Genomic DNA, 22,009 nt, shown 5'->3' on the forward strand with positions numbered 1-22,009 from the left:
AGAGATTGTGTGTTTATTTATTTAAAAGTATGGCTTGGCAGTTTGCTATTAATATGTATTAATATGCTGGTAATATGTATTTGTAGATTTGCTCTGGTGGTCTGAGGTGGTACTCAGTGATTTGCATAATACCAAAATAGACTGAACTAAAAACTGAAGAGTCACTTTAGTTGTGTTACTGTAAGCGAACTTTGGGCGACTGCTTTGCCGTCTTGTTTACAGAAGTCACTGAAACGATGACAAAACTAAAACTTCTTAAATTACAAAAGTTTCACCAACTTCTACAAATCATTATGGTTATTTATAGCTCAACATTTAATGATACTGGAAGACAATGTGTTCCTGCCGAGTCAGGGAGACTGACAAACCACATTGTGCCGTGCAATATGCCACATATTATATGGTATGCATATTGCAATTGAAACAAAAACAAAAGGTTGCTGAAATCTTTAGTAATGAATGAGCACATTGCACGTGTGCACTTCTAATAATTATCCCTCCCCATTTGTCAGAAATGGCCCAATTGCCTTTTATTCCTTTCAAAAAGCAGGTAACTCTGAAATCCACATCCAATTGTGTTTATTAGCATTCAGAGTATCAATGATTTAAATCTGTAAAATAAAAAAACAGAAGCTGTGGACGTGACAAAGAGTAATGTTAACAGCTCCATGAAGATTTCAGTACATGATGGGTGGTTAGCTGGAGCTGCTTTCCAGTTCCCTCTTCTCTTTCACAAATCTCTGCACTCGGAGTGAAGGAGACCTGTTTACAAAAGGATGCCACTGGCCCTGGATACTGGGACTGTCCGTATGGAAGGGCTTGCGGATCCTGATTACTTCCAAACCAGACTGGTCAGACAGCTTTTTGATGAGCTGTCTGATCTCCTCCGAAGTCTTTCTGTTAACCGGCTCCTCTTTTACTGTACCATTTACTGTAGAGATTAAAAACAGAGAGGATTTGTAATATTTGGAAAAGTGTTCTATTCAGATAATGTTATATAAATGCAAAAGGAATCCCCTCAACATTTCTTCCTAAACCTTATCTACATATAAATATTCAGAGATTTAAACTTATTGGTTCTTCAAATGAGCTAGTCAAACAAGAGTAACCAACCACCCAAAAAAAAGCCAAGAAAATCCAGAAACTCTATGCAAGGATACTGCTAAAAATTAGATATCAGGTTTGTCGGCCTAGGGTTGGGTTTGTGTATTGAGTTACACATGCACCATAAGTAGGGTTAAGGTTTCTTTAAATCCCATCACAATTGTCAAAGACCTTATTCTCTCTATACAATTTGAAGTGTACATTTGGTGGCAGTACTTGTAACCTCGTACCACCAGTGGATCTGTGAGAGATGTGTCCTAGTTGGGCCTTACCATCCATGTATGCAAGGTCAGGAAATCAATAAGACAGATAAACGTTACTTTGTCAAAAATATCTCAATACATAATACATAGTGAACATATTTATATCTAACTGAAACCTTTAGTGTTTCATAATATAAATACCTAGCTAAAAATAATTATCAAGGTATAAATATAAGTATTAAAACATTAACATTCTTAAACCCTCTTAATCCAATTCAAGGTCTCGGGGGGGCTTGAGCCTACACTGCAGTATACGGTACAAGACAGAAAAGAGTCATGGAAGGAGTGGCAGTTCACTGAAGCTGCTCTGGTCACACTCTGGAGTTCTACATCGCGTCAGGTATTTGCAGACACAGGCAAAAATGTGGGTACTGGGTAATTTTAGGACTTTTTATTTCTGTGGGTATGGGTGCAGCCCGTAATATTGAAAATGTGTGTTGGGTCCGTTATATAAAGACACTTTTGTGCCATTAGCGATAGAGAAAACAAAAATAAAAAGGTATATGCTGCTTCTTGAAGGTTACTAGTTTATTACAGCAAAAGAGTAACTACGTGGGCGATTCTGAGTGCTGCCAGGCCACTGTGCTCACTAGCAAGCTAACCAAATTAGGAATTTAAACTACGAGAAAGAAAATATCTTTGGGATGTGAGAGGAAAACCAGAGTGCCCAGAGGAAAATGCACACAGACATGGGGAGAACACAGAAAATCACAGTGGTGCACAATTCGAAGTTGGGACATGTGAGCCATTAGACAGCAATGCCACCAAATATTTATAAAAAATAAAAATGCTGGCTTCTAATATATTGGATCACTAGTGAAGCAAAATTTTTCAGATTTTAATACATTTTCTGTAATATAACAACTGCCATGGAAAAAGGTACTTATGGGTTGACTGTGCTGTCCAAGCCAACCACATACTGCTTGGCAACTGCAGCTGTGATCTGCAAAAACTGTACTGCTAAAAATTAATAATAATAATAGTTCAAGTCTAAGTATGTGCGGGCAAGCAAAAAAGGAAGTATAAAATGTTTCATAAACCAATGACCACAGATAACTGAATGGGCCACTTGCCAAGTGTTCCAGGAAGTGCGCCTTTACCACAAACATTATGCAGTGACCCATAGTCGTTTCCTCCATTTTATCTTTCTCTTACAGGCCTTTCTACCATCAGACACATCCCCTATACTGTATGCTTTAAATATATGTCAAACTATACCTTGAATGACCAGAGTGAAATGTAATAACAGGTGTGGGGGCACAAAGGGTAACGTGATTCAAAACCAAGTAAGGCAAGAATGGAAAATTCTTTCAAGCATTAACTGGAAAAAAAGCCATTGTGTGGGAAAGCCTTGGGCAACAAATGTGACATCAGGCTGTGCCAGTTCTCAGGAGAAGTCTTAAACATGAAGGAGCTGTTAAGGCTTCAGGCACATGCTAAAAATAAAAATCACTTTACGTATGACTGATTGACATTAATACCAAGCAGTACTATAAGAATAAACCCTTAAAATACAAAGACTTGACTTTGGGCCGTAGCTTTTACACTGTGTTTGCAACACTGCCCTCTCATTTGATGCATACCGTTTTTGCATGGTGCACGCAGACAGTTAAGCACCGGTACTCGGACAACAAATGTGAGAATAAATAATTAATCTCTCCATTAAGTGTCTAAGAGGAGGAAGCAGATGCAAAAAAATTAGTGTAAAGATAACATTTATCTTAGAGATTGTTTTGCAAATAAAGGTGCGACAGACTGAAGGGCTAACTTTTCTTGGAAGCAGCAAACAAAGTGACTGACTTGATGCATTCTGTGGCATGCACTGCTGCTGGACTTCACATAAAATGGCAGACTGAGAATGCAACCTGAAAGGGCTGGAAAAAATAGCTTAATGAAAGGCATGAAATGTGGAAGAAAGAAGGATAATAATATATTATCACAAAAATGACCCAAAAGGTTATCTAGAATCATTCCCAGTAAAAAAAAATGGGCTTGGGACTAAAACGGCCACCTTTAAAAGTGAATCAATCCTGGTTGTTGGTTGTTTTTCTAATCATGTATATATAGCACCCCCTTGTGCTTAAAATTAGCTACTGTTTTTCTCTGCTCTTAAATTCAAGCCAACAAGCTAGCACCACTGGAAAAAAACAGGAATAATCAGAAAACCTATCAGGAGCATGGTGCTGACTGTGACCAGTGAGTGCAGTTCTTTGAAAACTGGAACTCCCTGGTATACAATGGAGCTAGAATCACTTCTGTTTCTTCATTATGTCATTGTCAAATGCAACCTTAGAGATAGGTTAACAAAAAATCAAACATACTTACTTTGGACGTACTTTAGACAATTCACTTTACAATGCAAATGTTCTACTGAATGACCAAATCAAATGAGGCCTTCTGGGTCCTGAGATAAATCCTAAATATTCTACCTCTCAAAACGTACAATATCAGGGTTTCCATCCAAAATGATAAAGACATGAACACTAAAATACGCAACAAAGTATTCTGGTTGAGGTTGACTTCCAAGAGTGTTCTTCCTGATCTCTTAAGTCCAAATAAACTGTGTGCCTAAACACATATACAAAGACAGAACTATTTGAAACACACAATGAAGAGATTTCCACTTGCTTAAAAATCTGGCCTTTGTCACCGATTCTGTTCATAACTTTTATGGACAGAATTTCTAGGCGCAGCCAGGGTGTTGAAGGGGTCCGGTTTGGTAGACTCAGGATTGGGTCACTGCTTTTTGCAGATGATGTTGACCTGTTTGCTTCATCAGGCCGTGATCTTCAGCTCTCTCTGGAGTGGTTTGTAGCGGCTGGGATGAGAATCAGCACCTCCAAATCCGAGACCATGGTCCTCAGCCGGAAAAGGGTGGAGTGCCCTCTCAGGGTTGGGGGTGAGAGCCTGCCCCAAGTGGAAGAGTTCAAGTATCTCGGGGCCTTGTTCACGAGTGAGGGAAGAATGGACCGTGAGATCGACAGGCGGATCGGTGCGGCATCTGCTGTGATGCGGGCTCTGCATTGGTCTGTCGTGGTGAAAAAGGAGCTGAGCCGTAAGGCAAAGCTCTCAATTTACCAGTCAATCTACGTTCCTACCCTCATCTATGGTTATGAGCTATGGGTAGTGACCGAAAGAATGAGATCGCGAATACAAGCGGCTGAAATGAGTTTCCTCCACAGGGTGTCTGGGCTTTCCCTTAAAGATAGGGTGAGAAGCTCAGTCATCCGGGAGGGGCTCAGAGTAGAGCCGCTGCTCCTCCGCATCAAGAGGAGTCAGATGAGGTGGCTCGGGCATCTGATCAGGATGCCTCCTGGACATCTCCCTCGTGAGGTGTTCCGGGCACGTCCAACCAGGAGGAGGCCCCTGGGAAGACCCAGGACACGCTGGAGGAACTATGTCTCCCGGCTGGCGTGGGAATGCCTTGGGATTCTCCCAGAAGAGCTGGAAGAAGTGGCCGGGGAGAGGGAAGTCTGGGCCTCTCTGCTTAAGCTGCTACCCCCGCGACCCGACTCCGGATAAGCGGAAGAGGATGGATGGATGGATAAAAATCTGGCCTTTTGTTAGAATTCTTAGAAAATTTAACCTGATATTAGTGTAAGGTGTTTCTAAAACACTTTATAGCAAATTAACTGGACAACATACGAGGATATAGTTGGTTTGGTATTAATAAAATTACAGTAATTTAGAGTTGTTAAACCGTCATATAAATCTTTTATAAACTTAGTTTGGCACACCCTTACTGAAGTTTCAGCTTTTGCTGATGTAAAGGTTGAGAAATAAAGGCAAAAATGCTAAGGCTTTTTTGTTTTTTACCTGTATACATTTTTGTGATCAACTGCATTTAAGTAAAAAAAAAAAATAATAATTTTTAGGAACAATAATTCAAATCAAACTTTTACAGCCCTGCGTGGACTTTGCATGTTCTCCCTGTGCCTACTAGGGTTTCCTCCCACAGTCCAAAGACATCCAGTTTTAGGTGCATTGGCGATCCTAAATTGTCCCTAGTGTGTGCTTGGTGTGTGGGTGTGTGTGCCCTGCGGTGGGCTGGCGCCCTGCCCAGGGTTTGTTTCTGCCTTGCGCTCTGTGTTGGCTGGGATTGGCTCCAGCAGACCCACCGTGACCCTGTGTTAGAATATAGCGTGTTGGACAATGACTGTGCACACACACCCTTTAACATACTTTGTAGAAGTATCTTACGCTTTGATTCCAGGAGTAAGTTGCTAGAGACCAATCCAAACATTTGAACTCAAATCTGCACTGTAGTAGGGTTGAGGTTCAGTGAAACTTCAAGGGGATATTCTGCACAGAGCCTTGTTTAGGTGGGTTCACAGGTTTTCTATAGAACTGAGTTCTGAGCTCTGACTGGGGAATTCTAGGACATTGGTCTACCTTTTTAAGCCATTGCTTGGTTGAGTTGACTGAGTGCTTTAATTGTTTCAAGGTGAAATTCTTTTACCTCAGGTTTCTGATAGAGGGCAGAAAGTTTTTGTACCAAAATATCTCGATATTTGGGAATATTCATTTTCTCCCCTCTGTGTTCTGACAAGACACCTATATTTGCTGAAGAAAAGCAGCCCTGTAACAAGCTGCTGCCACCACCAGGCTTGACAAATTGAATGTTGGTCTTTGGTTTCTTTTAAGTGTACATTGTTTTCCTTTTTGGGGTACTAAATGTGTCTTCTTACAAACATTCATATGAACTTGGATGATGTTTTTTGTTTGAAATGGCTTCCAGTTTGCCATGCTACTCGACAACCTGACTTGTGATAAATATGCTAAATAATCATAATGTGTAGACAGTGGCCAATTATTGAGGTAAATTCATGCAGCTATTGCTAATGGCGTTTTTAATAGCCTCGTGGTCATCAGTTCTGGAAGGACATCCTGATCTTTGCAGTGTCTTAGTGGTGCCATATAGTATATCTTCTTAATGGTGGTCTTTCACAGTGCTCATGGTCATTTCTTAATGATATGTGAAAATTCTATTCTTCTTCTGATTTGCACCTTACAACAATAAGATACTGTACATATTTTGCTAGCTCCTTTTAGACCACGGTTAACTCTGCACTATGCAAGCCTACAAGGAAATGCTACAGAATTTAATTTATGGTTCATGAGAATTAACTTCAAATGATGTCAGGTGAAGGAAAATTACTTGGTACATGATCTGCAACTTGATTTGTTAAAAGTGAACGAAGTCTGAACACATCTTAAAAAAGGGGTGTGCACACTTATGCAGCCAAGTCGGTAAAATCTTTTTGCCTTACTTTCTTTTTTATTTATAAAATGATGGATTTCTTTTTCATTTAAATACTATTTGTTACAAGATCTTACCAAAGTTAAAAACAGGTCTGACATGTTGTACTTTGATTCCAGCCTTTACAATAAAAGAGCTGGAATTTCAATAGAGGTGTGGACTTCTGATATTCATTGTGGCCACTTTCCAGTACGGCTTCTAGGGATTTCGATTGACAGTAATATCCCAAGTACATGCCAGAAATAAAAGTTTTCAGTACTTACAGTATTCTGCTACAATTTTGGGAATACTGCATTTTTCAGGTGCAACATACACTACAATTCCAGGATTTTGTCTTGCAAAATCAACAACACCATCTTCAATAAACTCTCTAAGGAAAAAGAAAAAAATGAATTGTTAGAATAAAACACATTATTTACTAGGCAATTGACAAGTAATCAGCATGCAGATTTATTCTTCCATGAATAAATTTCACAATTTCTAATTACTCAAAACTTTATTTTTAGATTAGATTAAGTATACTTTGACTTTGAAATTTAGGTGCATATGGCAGAAGAAACATAAAATAAAGGTACAGACTCACAGGACAAATAATACAATCAATCACTAGATAGATATATAAAATAATAAATGTATATCATGCAAAAATTGCAAAATAAACAGAGTAAAAGTGTCTAGTCTACTCTAACAGGACTCTATCAAATAAAAGTATTTGTACTTTAATTTTTTACTTATTGTCTAAAATATTTAAACAGCTGTCATAATTAATATTTTTTTCTTAATTTAATGAAAAGGTGAGTTACACCAAATTCATTACAAGTCTGAAAGTGAATGACCTAAAGGTATCAGTACTGATGTAGGCAGTGCCATCATGCAGGAACAGTGACACCAAGAAGTCAGCTTACCACTCCAACAGCTCCTTTAAACACAAGACAGAAAAGTAAACACAAAATGAACAAAATGTTTGGCAATTAATTACAATTAATTACTGTCAAAAGGTAACACAGAATTTTGAGCCTGTATGCCCCTACTTAGCTTTTTTCAACTAAAGAAAAATCAATCACTCTGTTTGACATATAAGTACTGCATTCACTATACTGCTCGTCATTTAAAACTGTTTATTTGGCTGACTCTGTTATCCAAGGCTTCTGGGATACAATTGGTTCCATTTCTTTTGTTTGTTTTTTTCCCAGTTGGTGAACAGGAAGGTGAAGTTACTTGCTCATAGTAACACAGTGTCAGTAGCTGGATTTGAACACCCAACCTCAGGAACTGATGTCCAAAGTCTTAACTCACTATGCCACATTGTCTCTCTGCCATTGCTTGACCCTCTGTGAATCTCTGATAGCATACCAAGTGTATCATTAAGAACACTGAAGGATATGTACAGTATAAGCAAAATAAAGTTATGTTGCTGTCTTTACATTACACTTAAAAAAGTCAAACACGGGAAAGATCCTTTTAATATATTACATATGAAATTACAGATGCTTTAAAATGAAGTTGGCACACTATCAGGATCTATATGAAACTACAGTCCTTTTAGCAGACATTAATCTTCTTTATGACTTGTATAGAGAAACTACATAAATCATAACTGTTCAGGAAAACAAAAGTGTACTGTGTTGTAACTTAAAGGTTAACCAAGGTTAACTGCACACTAAAAAATAAACATGGAAGAACAAGACTTTGGTCACAATAACCTGACTTAATTCTGAAATTTTTTTTTCTTTTTATTAATCAGAATGAAAATAAACTTTCCCAAATGTTTCCCATTAAAAAGTGTATGTTGATGTATAGAGAAAAAAACGGGAAAGCAGAACATTTATGCCAAATCACTATCTTTCCAACATCACATTGTTGAAGCTGTCATATAAAATGTGTTTCTGTATGTCACTGTCAGGATTTCAAGCCCCTTTTTGTTTGCGTTTGCCATCCTTTGTTGGTGTCAAAAGATAATCATAGTGACAGGCATGCCTAAAGGCATTTCTTGGCTCTGTATGCAGTCTTTGGGGTGTGTTTTATGTTCATGAAATTGAATGTGCAAGCACATGTCACCTGTGGTGCATTATGATTTATTACTATTCCATCTCGAGCTCCTTTCATTAAGACAGTTTAGAGGTAATCTTTCACCTTTGCATATTAGGATATGCAATCAAAAACTTGTTCATTTTCTAAAATTATACTTATTATTTCAGATAGTATTGCAGTTGATATTTTGTTCACTAATGTAATCTTTAAGCTTAACTGCTATTAATTTGTATATAAAAGTGCAGAACTTCTTATACTACGGCAGTGTATTAGATCCATAGGAAAGAAAAAAAAATTAGGGACTCAGTGGGAAAAAAATACAAGCCTACATAGTGATGAAGTCAAAATTTCAACTTTAATCTCACAGTTTATTTTGTGATTAAATTGACTTTCCCTGGATTGATCTGTATTATTGAGCATGTTGAATGGAAAAGTACTACCTGTTTTAACACTGAATACTTAATATGTCACTGATACTTCTCAGTTAAGGAAATATATTTATTTTTGTGAAGTAAATAACATCCACTCCTGGGTGAACGCTGGCCACTGCACCACCAGACCACACTGTTTCAAAATATCTTTAGCAAATAACAACTGAAATAAGACTAAACAGAAAACGTTTCTGTTACTGGATTGCACACAACACACTCTTTTCTACTTGGCTGTGCAATCGAGTCCTGAAAATTAACAGCACCACATGTGCTTCTTGCCTTCTCCCCCAAGTGCTGCTGTAATAATCGTTGGCTCCCAGTGACCCCAAAACTGGGCAGATTAAATTTACCCCCTCAGCACATGCAGGATTAAATGTACAGTATATTAATACAAAGTACGTTCAATATTTGTCACATGATTACACACTGTCCAGTATAACTCCTTCCTTTAGCAGCTGTTGCTTGCATGATGTTGCACTGACAGCAGTAGAAACTTTTTTTTTGGCAAAATAAAAAAATTTCTCTTCACATATCACTATTTACCTGCTTACATGCTAGAATTTTTTTAGGATGCTGCCTGGTTCGTGTTCCCTCTATTACAGAGCAAGATGGACCCAATTTCCAGTCACAACACTAGCGAACCTGCTCTATAAAACTGTGATCGCCACGATTAAAAAGCACTAAGTCATAGAAGACATTCTGGAAACACAACAATCACCGCACAACCTTCGCAACCTACAAAATGGAAATAATGTCAATTGTATTTTCCTTGCAAAACGCTCCTTTGAAAACTCTAGAAAATTGCTAGAAAAACAATTGAAAAACCACATGTAAACCACCTGAAAAAGCCCCAAAACACTGGACATTTACAAGGTTCTCTGCATTGAATGTAAAGCTAATTTTACAATGACCAAGGACATTTTACAGATATTGTGGCAAGGTGTCCTGGGAGTACCAAAAGAGTCTTCATCTGTGCCTATAAAGAAATGACAAGTTAAGAGGTGGAAGGCTATTGGGATATAGAGTAGAGAATACTGTATTTAAAAAAAAAAAAAAAGTATTTTTAAAAAAAAGGGTCAGTTTTTACAGTATTTTCATGTTTTTCCAAACAACTGGCATCTACTTATATAAAAACAGTACTGAATTGCATTTAATTGAAATGCATTTCATTCTAAAAATTAGCGTATATCATGTATAAATCTTAGTATTCTATATGTTCAGTGGGTTGTCATATCATGAATTTTATGTATTCTATCTGTTTAAGAAGCACATAGTGATTAACTGAATCAGGAATTATTTAGAATACGAAGCATTTAACGTGCTACTTCAGTTACAATAGTGTTTGAAAAACACTCTTCAGTTAAACATCAATCTTAAGATTCTTAGGGTGTACTCACACTAGCAATTTGTTCGGTGCCTGAGGACATTTGCCCACATGTAACCACCCAAAGTCTAATTAGTGTGATCTCTCTGTGCAGGGTCAACCATATCATGCCCTGGCCTGCTTAGAAGAGATGGACCCAGTTCAGTAGGGTTCGGGAAGAATGTGATCGCTAAATGTTCCCAAGCACAGCGAGCGTTTTCTCTTCAGTTTTTCTAGGTTGCAAAGTTACAGTTCATGTCATCGCATTTTTATTTTGACATTTCAACTTTAATCTTAGAATAAATAACAAGACTAAAGTTTAAATAACAAGATTAAAATGAAAATGTCAGCTTTAACAACAAAGCAAACTATGAGATTAATGTTAAAGTAAAGTTAAAATACAGACTTTCGATTTTAATTATTATTATTTTATTGTTTTCTTTTCTCTGTGGCCCTAATACACCCTACATAAATACTATAAACAATCATAGTCAAAATTTTTGGAAAAAAATGTTTAAAAAAAACAAAAATTGGGCTAATAGGGGTGAACTTTTTAGAAAACCACACAAAGTGAGTTTGCAGTTCTATTAAAAATCCCAAGGGCACCTTTATTAACAGAATGAATGTACAGTATGTACTATACGTTTGTCCAGCTTGGTATTAATCTTTTTGAACATGTCTACAATTGAATGATTTCTCCAAGGTAAAGACTTAAAAACTGCACATCAGCCATACCCATGAAAGACACGAGAAGCCTAATATTGGACAAAAGAAAACTCTGCTTGCTTTGTGATTAGTGAAAGAGACTATAAAACTTGTGTGTTTGTCCATGGACTTCTGTCAGTTATATTTACTGGCCATCAACATCAAAAAACGTGGATTTTACTTTCCTTTACCTTCTGGTAGTGGATATTTTGAAAAGCATTTATCTACTACTATTTATAAAACCGAATTCCTCCAGAGCAGGTATCCCCTGCTGAATACAAGTAATTTGTTTGCACAGTGTGACATGCTTAAAAGCAAACAGTTTACATTCACTTTATTTAATACATTTATTTGTGTGTGTGTGTCTGTGTGTGTAGATAAGACTGTCTTACAGTATTTGTTTAACATCTAATGCATTACTCCTTAACAGATTGTTTTTTTCCCACTTGGATCTTTATCTTTTCACTGTGTTTCAGTCACTTTCTACCTTTAGATGCCTTGCCTTACTTTCTCACTTTCCTCTACGCCTTCAGACGCACTACTACTTTAATGTAGATTAGGAACTCTTCACACATCACAAAAAGTACTTTCTACAAATACATTTTTAATGGAATTAGTAAATGTTGGAACAAAACTACTTTCGTTTGCATTTCAACAAAAGCTTAACTATTTTTTTTTACAGTAATTTATTATATCTGATACACACTGAATGTGAATATCTTATATATATTTTTTTAAATTTGAAATGGTTATTTTTAATTTTCATTGCTAAATTTAATCTTTTTTTTTCTAATGCACGGTAGTACCTTTTTTTATGTTGCAAGTACAGGTTTGTGTACCTGTAGTACACAACTAGTAAATGTGTTCCATTTTTGCAAGTGTAAAAGACAATAAGTTAAGTAAGGTTCAAGGTTAACATTACTTGTCATTTGAAACCACACATAACAGTGCACAGCAGAATGAAATGGTGTCACCTAGGCTGATTATGTGCAAAAAAAGCCAACAAAACTGAAACAAAATAATCATGAGAATAGACAAGAATAAACAGAATCACCAATATGCATGCATACATACATACATATAATACAATAAGATCCACCACATAAATTTAACTTACCTGACAGCAACAGAAGTTAACATTGCACAGATAAATTATATATCACACTGTATTAACAGAATGATCATTATTTAAGAGTCTAACGGCTTGTGGAATGAAACTTATGAAATCTGGAGGTTCTAAATCAATATACTTTGTCACTGTTTGCTAGAGGGTAGAAGGGCAAACAGTCCACTGTGGAGGTGAGTGTGGTCTCTGACTTGTTGGTGGCACAGTTTTTGCATGTTTGCTGTACAGTTCTTTGATGCCTCAATGATGTTCTCAGCTGCACTCACCACTCCCTGCAGGGAAATCCAATCTGAGGCATTACTGGATCTATCCAATTCTGAAATCTAGACAGCAACTCTCAAATTATTCACAGTTAAACTAGAAACTAAAAGTTGCTATAAAGAAAGCAAACAATAGTCCTTTACAAAAATAAAACACTTAACGTTATTTTTAGTTTCCTTAGATGACAAGCTCGTTAAATTGATGTTAAAGAAATAGTTCAATAAATGTTCCACAATGGTTTATTTACATTGAGAAATATCTATTGGTGAGAGAGTGGAATTGGAAGTTTAATTTTATGAACAAGCACTAAGTCAACACAAAATGATAGTTCATAAAGGTACACTAATGTGTAAATGTCCACATCCACCTTTCAACTTTACTTGATCAGCTATGAAAATGCTCACAATGATTTACATCATAAAATTATCGGACACTTATGTAATTCAAATCATATAAAAAACTTAATGTGAAGACACAGTTGATTGTATTTATTGTGGGTCAATTACAGAGAATTCAAACAAAAGCTGAGTATCTTATTTTACAGGAAGCTTATTTGCCACTTCTGTGGGGGCAGGACAACATTTGTAATTTATGTTTTAAATTGAAAAGTGTCTTCTACAAGGGACATAGAATGGTGCTGATTTGTTATACCAAAATGAGAAGAGCTCAAACTTAGGCTGTCATTGTTGGTGATACAATATGTTCTTACAAAGTAGGTATTAGTAAATCCCACCATCTCTGTTAGAAAGTGGGGAGTTACTTTACACAACCACACAAACAAATACCAGACATTTCTATCAGGTTTTTAAAGTCAGCCTTGTTTTGCAGTGGTTTTCAAAAGTGACTTCACTTGTGGTGACTGGATCTGTATCACTGTATAGCATAGTAGCTGATGAGGTTTACTTGCAGTGACTCAACTGCCCTATCAACATATCCATCTTGAAATCATGCTTCCGTTGCTCTGGATGACATTTCTCTTTTTGGGTGACAATATTCATAGACTGGTATCTGGATATAAAACACTATCAACTAAAGACAAAGTTATATCTTTATGTCTCAAAATATGTCTTTCCATAAAATTATGGAAAATTAATAAAACATTTTAAAAATGGTCAGAATTGCTTGTATGGGTTTACATGGCTGAACAGCTGGGTAAAGATTTTTTTATTCAGAGTGTGATTTGATATATCATGCATTTATATTGGGTACAGTACATAATTGGGGTATGTTCACATTAATGTTTAGAATTCAAAAATCATGACAAAATATTCCATATTCCACTTACTGATTAACACTGTGCAACAAAAGAAATGTGAAAACTGAATTTTGGTTGATCTCTTGGTTTATTATGGAAGCTGGTAAGCAATTTGCCTTGTGGGTCACTTACAATAAAGACATAAATAAAAAACCACAGTGAAACATTGCTGCAAATACTCAGCATTGTATAAGCAAAACAGTTTACAGCAGGTTGTCATGTAACAGAGACTGTTCTGCTACAGTACAACAGACTCAACTGTGTTTTATGTGTAATTGGCTAGAATTCAGTATTCTAAAGAAAATGACATTTCTGTGTGTTGCTTAGTGTAATGGGCTATAAACCAGTGTTTTAAAGAAAAAGCAGAATTTCTGGAAAATTCTGCTACAGGTCATTGTTGATGGATATTTACAGGACATAAATATTTACCTGTCTTGCTAAAAGTCACCTGCTTTGAATAGTCAGACTGCTTTGATTTAGTATCTCATCTACACACAATGTGGGGATACAGAACTGTCTGCTTCCTTGGAAAATTAACGAGTTCTGAGGACATTGGTTTCTAATCAAGTACTCAAAGTAAATGTGTTTACACTATTTGTTATGCAGAGGAAATTGGCTTGCACCATTGTTTCACTGATTGCCATGTCGATCTATGCAGTAATTGAAGCATTTATATATTTCTGGGTAAAGGAGAATAAAAAAAAAGAACAGAGAAGTATGGTCGTGAGACTTGGGACTGCTGCCTGTTTCTTTTATGCTTTTCACCATCACTGTGGCTATACCCTGTAGCAACAGTAGCTTGTACCTGACCCAGGTTCCCCTAGGCCTTAGGTTGGTAACATATGCAGCAGCTATACAGTGGAAATAACAAAGAGACACAAGACATAGCAGAGATAAGGAAGCCTGACAACACTGGGTCAGGAGCCAGTCACACTAGGGAAAAACAGAACAGGAGAAACATCAATGCTATCTTTTGAAATGTACCGAATAATTAACCCAGGACTTTGCTCTAATTTGACTTATTCTGTCAAATGTTACCACTACAAATAACTCTCAGAATAAAAGAGGGTACAAATGTGGATGTATGTGGATTGTAACACACTGCTTTGGAACTACGAACTGGGATATCCTGCAGGGGTCACATAGTGAGAACATTGAGGAGGTTGTTGACTGCACTATTGAGTACATCAACTTCTGTATGGACATTGTACAGTAGTTCCAGTAAGAACAGTATTCTGCTATGCTAACAACAAGCCATGGATTACAAGTGACATCAAGGGCCTTTTGAACCAGAAGAAAAGGGCTTTTAAAGGCGCTGATCAATATGAGCTCAAGTGTGTGCAGAAGGAACTCCGAGGCCAGCTCAGGGCGGCAAATGAGCAGTACAGGAGAAACCTGGAGCAGAAGTTGCAGAACAACAGCATGAAGGAAGTGTAGGATGGGATGAAGATCGTCACTGGCTGCAGCTCGAAGCAAGGTACCATCATTGAGAGAGACGTGGAGAGAGCAAACCTGATGAACAACTTCTTTAACATGTTTGACCACCCTAACCCACTCTCACCTCAGAGTACTGCATCCTCCACCCATCCTTCTGCTGATACCAGCATAGGAGAGAGTTTCCCCCCACCCACAATTACAGCAGCCCAGGTAAGCAGAGAGCTGAGGAGACTTCGTGCCAGCAAAGCAGTAGGTCCAGATGGAGTATCGACACGACTGTTGAAAGCCTGTGCGTTGGAGCTGTGGAGTCCTCTACAGCGCATCTTCAGCCTGAGCCTGGAACAAGGGAGAGTCCCCAGGCTTTGGAAAACATCTTGGATCACGCCTTGGTGAGCTGAATGACTTCAGGCCTGTTGCACTGACATCACATGTGATGAAGACCATGGAGCGGCTGCTGCTTCACCACCTGAGGCCACAGGTCCGCCACACCCTCAACCCTCTGCAGTTCACATACCAGGAGAAGGTTGGAGCGGAGGATGCCATCATCTATATGCTACACCGATCCCTCTCCCACTTGGACAGAGGCAGTGGTGCTATAAGAATTGTGTTTCTGGACTTCTCTAGTGCCTTCAACACCATCCAACCTCTGCTCCTTAGGGACAAGCTGACAGAGATGGGAGCAGATTCATACCTGGGGGCATGGATTGTAAACTAACTTACAGACAGACCTCAGTATGTGCGTCTCGGGAACTGCAGGTCTGATATTGTGGTCAGCAGCATAGGAGCGCCGCAGGGGACTGTGCTTTCTCCTGTCCTGTTCAGCCTATATACATCGGACTTCCAATACAACTCGTGTCCTGCCATGTGCAAAAGTTCACTGACGACACTGCTATTGTGGGCTGCATCAGGAGTGGGCAGGAGGAGTATAGGAACCTAATCAAGGACTTTGTTAAATGGTGCAACTCAAACCACCAAAACTGAACACCAGCAAAACCAAGAAGCTGGTGGTGGATTTTAGGAGGCCCAGGCCCCTCATTGACCCCGTAATCATCAGTGGTGACTGTGTTCAGAGGGTGCAGACATATAAATACCTGGGAGTGCAGCTGGATGATTAATTGGACTGGACTGCCAATACTGATGCTCTGTGTAAGAAAGGACAGAGCCGACTATACTTCCTTAGAAGGCTGGCATCCTTCAACACCTGCAAGAAGATGCTGCAGATGTTCTATCAGACGGTTGTGGCGAGCACCGTCTTCTACGCGGTGGTGTGCTGGGGAGGCAGCATAAAGAAGAGGGATGCCTCACGCCTGGACAAACGGGTGAGGAAGGCAGGCTCTATTGTAGGCATGGAGCTGGACAATTTGACATCCGTGGCAGAGCGACGGGCGCTGAACAGGCTCCTGTCAATCATGGAGAATCCATTGCATCCACTGAACAGTATCTTCTCCAGACAGAGGAGCAGCTTCAGCGACAGACTGCTGTCACTGTCCTGCTCCACTAACAGACTGAGGAGATTTTTCCTTTCCCACACTATGCCACTCTTCAATTCCACCCAGGGGGGTAAAGGTTAACACTATACAAGATTATTGACTGTTACACCTGCCTCACACTCTCCACCTTGCATTTTTTAACTTGCACTGCTTTTTTTTATCACACTTTAATTTAATATTGTTTTTATCAGTATGCTGCTGCTAGAGTATGTGAATTTCCCCTTGGGGATTAATAATCCATCTAAAAGATGAGGAATTTCAACCTATTAAAATTGGGTCCAGCTGTCTGCATGATGTGTGAAAATGGACTTCATAACTACTTAGACTAAAAGCTATTTTCACTTGTGTGGCTTTTTTTTTTCTGGGAATTGTGTGCATTGAACAGGCTCACATTACTTTCGATTCTCCTTCAGGATTGTTAAAACAAATTCCCAAACTGACAGGATATTTCAGTGCAACACCTGACAGAAAGGCATTAGTGGTTGAAGTTTTACTATTGCAATTGTTTGATAAACTAGTCACACTTTTATATTTCTGACAAAGATTCAAGAACTGTCCTTTGTACAGTTTTTTTTTGTTCCATTGCTTTGCTCCAAAAGAAATGAAACAGCTACTTGCAGCAGGATTTGCTGAGGGAAATAAAAACTCCAAAGGACTTGCTTCAGTTACGTCAAACTTACACTAGCACCACGAAATATGCAGAACCAGGATAACCCAAATTCATGCCTTATCCACACAATTTTATTTTTGTATGATCTTGAAATTAAACATGAAGTTTAAAAGCTCATTTATTTCTTGTGCTTCATCCCAAATTGTTGCCTTCCTGGCAATTCCCCAATGATGCCAAGCTGACTTCACAGTCAACAATTGGTTGTTGTGTCATCAAATAGATAAAAGGTTTGTACTGAAAAATTTGTTTATGTTTTTCAAAAACTTCTTATCAACTTTTTAGTTGCTTACATATGCTTTGTGGAATATGTAGTGATTCACTTACACACAGCAGTCATTACAACCTAAAGAACTGTGTGGTGTGAAACAGTGTTGAGTAAAAATGAAAAACTTAAGAGAATTAATAAGCAGTAAGAGCAACATTTATATTTCAAAAATCTCTTAAGGCAGTCCATGTACTAAGGCAGAATTATCCACTAACTTACTTAAAGTTACATGCTAAGGACTGTGAACTATGTCAACAAATATGAAGGACTTTTCTCTCAAAACACTTCCAAGGCAGGCCAATTCTAAATAGGGGAGCAGATTTTCAAAGTCTCAAACTGGGCCACTTGTGCAGCATGTACCTAAGGGGGTTAACTCAGGCCCAAACATAATGCCCATTGCGCATGTATTTAATGACTGTTTTGTCTAATCATCATCAGACAGGGTTCAGGGCGGGGCAAAAAAACATTTTCACAAATAAGCACATATGTTTGCTTCTACATCAAATCCCTACACGTTTTTAAAATTTAATTTCATATTTCATGATCATTTGTGATTATCCTTTAAGCATCTCATTTCATTCATGGACAAACACAGCATTTAATAGTGCATAAAATTCACCATTGCTTTTTGTTTGTTATAAAAGGCCTATATTGAATGTTAATCCACTATTATATGCATTTAGTTTATGAGCATACATCAAATTATTCATTTATAAAGCTTACATACACACAAAAAGGATCAAAATGTGCTTATGTATTTCCCATGCAAATATCGGGACTTATAAAAGAAAACATGATGTGGTAACATGCATATCTTTACAGCATCTCTGACCCATGTGTACACAACATTTTGGAGAAACTGGGAAATAAAGACATCCTTGATCCACTTTTGGAAATGCAAACCAGTTTAGCCGTTATTATAAAGTGCACGGATGAGTCGAACATATTACACCTCAAAAGTGATGAAAACTACAGTATGTACCCCCAGAATGCACAGAAGAGGTGCTATTGTGTTGCGCATGACCTTGCACTCTCAGCTGCAGAGCACAACCAGATACTCTTGAATGCAAGTGGTGGGGTGATGATGCATAAGGTGGTAGGCTGCTCTACCAGCAACTGAAGTGCAACAGTATGGCAATTGCATATATAGTATAGGAGGTTGATTAGCATCCTCCAAAAATTGATGTTTTAGGGCGGCTTTCATGTATGCACACTTACAAGCTGACTGGGATATACAACGAGTAATTTGTGTTGAAATGTGCATACGCCAGGTTTAATAAACATTATTTTTCTTTTTTGGCGTAGGCATATTTTCATGCTCGAATCCACGCAATATTTTATAAATGAGACCCCAGGTTCATGTGCTACTTTAACTTACTGATTTGGTGTGATAGAATATTTGCCTGAGAAAAGGATGCGCCTCAATAGGTTTTTGTGGACGGGAAGTGGGCAAGTAGCCTTCAATGTTTAGCTTTAGTCACATCATTAGGTACTGGTTTGAGAAAAGGGAACGCTTGGTGCTGGCCCTAATTAAAAACGTCGGCATAGTTGATTTGTGAGATTCACTACATGGCTTAGCTTCCTCGTCTCTGCTATTCTTCCCTGACAGCTGCAAACGCCTTACAGTTCCGAACAGATCGCCCTGGTAGTGTAAACGATGTGGTAGGACGCGGGGAGGATGTTGCTTTTTTTTTATGATTGGTCTGTGTTGTCTGAGCTATGTTTGCTGCACAATAAAATATCTTTAGATGGGCAGTATGTTATATTTCAGTCACCCAAATTCTAAATGATTGCTCATTGCCAATTTATTATTGGTAACATGAAATGTCAAGGCTTTAAGTTGATTCAGTTGTGTACGTTTGTATTTGGCACACATATGATATGCTCAATACAGAAATAACTTGGCTGTGACTATGTGTCTGAAGTCTGTGGTGATGTGTAAATGGCTCATTTTGTTGGTTTAGCTACTATATAAGGTTTTTCATGACAGTCCTTTATTACAAATTCCGTATATCAGGTTTATCCATCCATCTACCAACCCGTTCAATCCGAACACAGTGTCACGGGGGTCTGCTGGAGTCCACCTAACCTGCACGTCTTTGGACTGTAGGAGGAAACCCACGCACATACGGGGAGAACATGCAAACTCCACGTATTTGACTTTTACTTGCACGTTTAAAGATTTTACGTTTATAGAACAGTGTCTTATTAAAGTGTTAGTACGTTCAGTGCACTGAAAAACAAATAGCCAGACATCGGTGTTTTTATGCTAGTTTTATAACTGGTACAACAACACATAAATCTATACTTCTTAAGATGTAAAACACAATGAGTGCGGTGAGGCTTTCTTGTTTTCGAGCTTTTCAAGTGCCGGGATTCTAGTGCTGTCCTTAACTTGTCTCTTTTGACTAGTTCCGTTTACAATGTAGCAGAAATAAGACATGTCCAATAATTACATTTTATAAGACTGCCAGATTTAATCACTGTCTCTATAAGCAAATGAGACACTGATTGATGGAGACAATCAGCTTTCACCGTCAGTCAAGGTCGCACTGAATAACAAAACTCCACATATCCTCCTGCGTCTTTCAGCGAGTTTTAAAACTGACGATTTTTTCGTTTTGGTTTTAAAATAAAACTTACCTAACGCCCAACGAGTTGGCCGAATCCTTAGAAAACACAAGCGAAAGTCGCTTCAACTGACAAACGTATCTCCCGACTCCGTTTTGTAAAACGCTCCTCAGAAATCGGCTAGGTGTCCCTCTAGACGTCATTTTAAGTAATAAAATAACGGCTCACTTTCAGTAGAAAAATTTATAACAGAAACATTACCAGAAAGGCGAACATTGGTAAAGAAAATGTAAAGGTGAAAACATGTCACGTGTAGAAGCGACAGTCCTTCATCTAATACGTTCCGATAGGAAACACGATAGTATAATCGAAAGTTGTACAGAGCAAGGTTCACACATGTCTTGACATCGAATGTCAGATTTTGTGTTTTACTGTTGCTGTTTCCATAATAACATATTTTTGACCATACTGTTTGTTTTTCTACCAGGTAATATTTAACAAAAGGCAGACCACACAAGTGCAGTTGATGTACTGTTGTTGCACTCCGGGCAGCACTTATGCTTGCATCCACGTGGTACCAAATACAGCGCGCGCGGAGTGCTTTGCTCCGCTTTGCTCGCTAAGACAGGTGAGCATCGGCGTGCCATGTGCTTTTCAAATTAACTTTCTGGGGAAACAGAAAACCTGTAAACCGTTATGAGGCATAATTTATCCTTTATTGTTGCGGTTTTGAGATCTGTATAGTTGATCGATAGCTAATGGTTACTGCGTAAAATTTATTAACACTATGGGTAAACCTAAACGAATGGAGCTTGTCGTCTTTTAGGTTATGCAACATTATTGAATCGTATAAAATCGGAACTTCATTTGCATTTTTGTACACATTCCATTTCGCAATTCTGGGTCGCAGTTTAAGGGCTGGTGCCAACCCGCCACTGGCTTGCAAGTGCTTCGTGGAGTGTACTCACTTGCACAGCCACACTAGGCATTTGACAGCCACGCCAGCTCCACGTAGTGACCGTATTGAGATCGGAGGCAGGTCTCCTTAAGCTGCAAGGCACCTATCATTCCAAGAAAATTACATTTTGCGTTTGTCTCGATTTACGAAATAAATACGAATGCGATTATTTATTTTTAATTGACTCGTGCTTACATTTTGAATTATTTTTATGATTACTATACGCATTACGCACGTGTAAACAGGATCACAGCCTTTTTATTTTTGCTTAATTGCAAATACGATAGCTGTAGCAGTGTATCTTTGAGATTTCTAAAGTTCAATAGCTACTCAGATGGCAGAAGATCATCCATTCATTATCCAACCCGCTATATCCTAAGCTTAAAGTCCACAGCCCAGGTATCGTATTTACTAAAATTTTAAGTGAAATGCAAAGTAAAAACATTTCACATAAATGAAGAGAAAAATTCCATAGTACATGCATAAAAAGATTTTTTTTTTCCTACGAGCTTCAATTTTCAGGTTTTTTTTTTTTACCTTTGTTAGGCTTCTGTGAGTAACTATATTATGGCATGATGTTACTATATATGTTTCTATATGTGTTAATGTACTGTATTTATTATGTATTGTTGGAGGACTGTGCTGGTAGACATTGGCATTTGCAAAGGAACACTCAATTTGAACTTATTTTAATCTACAACATCAGAATTATAGCAAAGTGGCAGATACAGTATTTTTTACTCACGTGTTTGCTAATGTTGGGTAAGGCAGAACCTTTGATTATCTATCCCTATTCCATTCAATTCTGTGCAAAGCCAT

At 38.1% G+C, this 22,009-nt stretch overlaps 2 protein-coding genes across 4 annotated transcripts in view; one reads left to right on the plus strand and one right to left on the minus strand.

Moving 5' to 3' along the window:
- The window catches only part of twnk (twinkle mtDNA helicase), a 76,753-nt gene that overhangs the window by 31,173 nt on the left and 23,571 nt on the right, over window positions 1-22,009 (plus strand). Inside the window, exon 1 of one of the 3 annotated variants that reach the window (XM_039775434.1) lies at window positions 20,787-20,860. The exons of the other annotated variants lie outside the window; for them this stretch is intronic. The gene's annotated coding sequence lies outside the window, so the exon portion shown is untranslated. Of the gene's footprint in view, window positions 1-20,786; window positions 20,861-22,009 lie in introns of those variants that run through there. 3 annotated transcript variants of the gene reach the window in all.
- Window positions 563-20,579, minus strand: mrpl43 (mitochondrial ribosomal protein L43). The gene is made up of 3 exons (XM_039775464.1): window positions 20,305-20,579; window positions 6,891-6,997; window positions 563-931 (listed from the first exon to the last, which is right to left on the minus strand). Exons 1-3 carry the CDS (start codon window positions 20,433-20,435, stop codon window positions 696-698), a joined length of 474 nt encoding a protein of 157 aa, XP_039631398.1. The 5' UTR covers window positions 20,436-20,579; the 3' UTR covers window positions 563-695.

This window comes from Polypterus senegalus, chromosome 1 (assembly GCF_016835505.1).
Source record: "Polypterus senegalus isolate Bchr_013 chromosome 1, ASM1683550v1, whole genome shotgun sequence".
Taxonomy (NCBI): Eukaryota; Metazoa; Chordata; class Cladistia; order Polypteriformes; family Polypteridae; genus Polypterus; species Polypterus senegalus.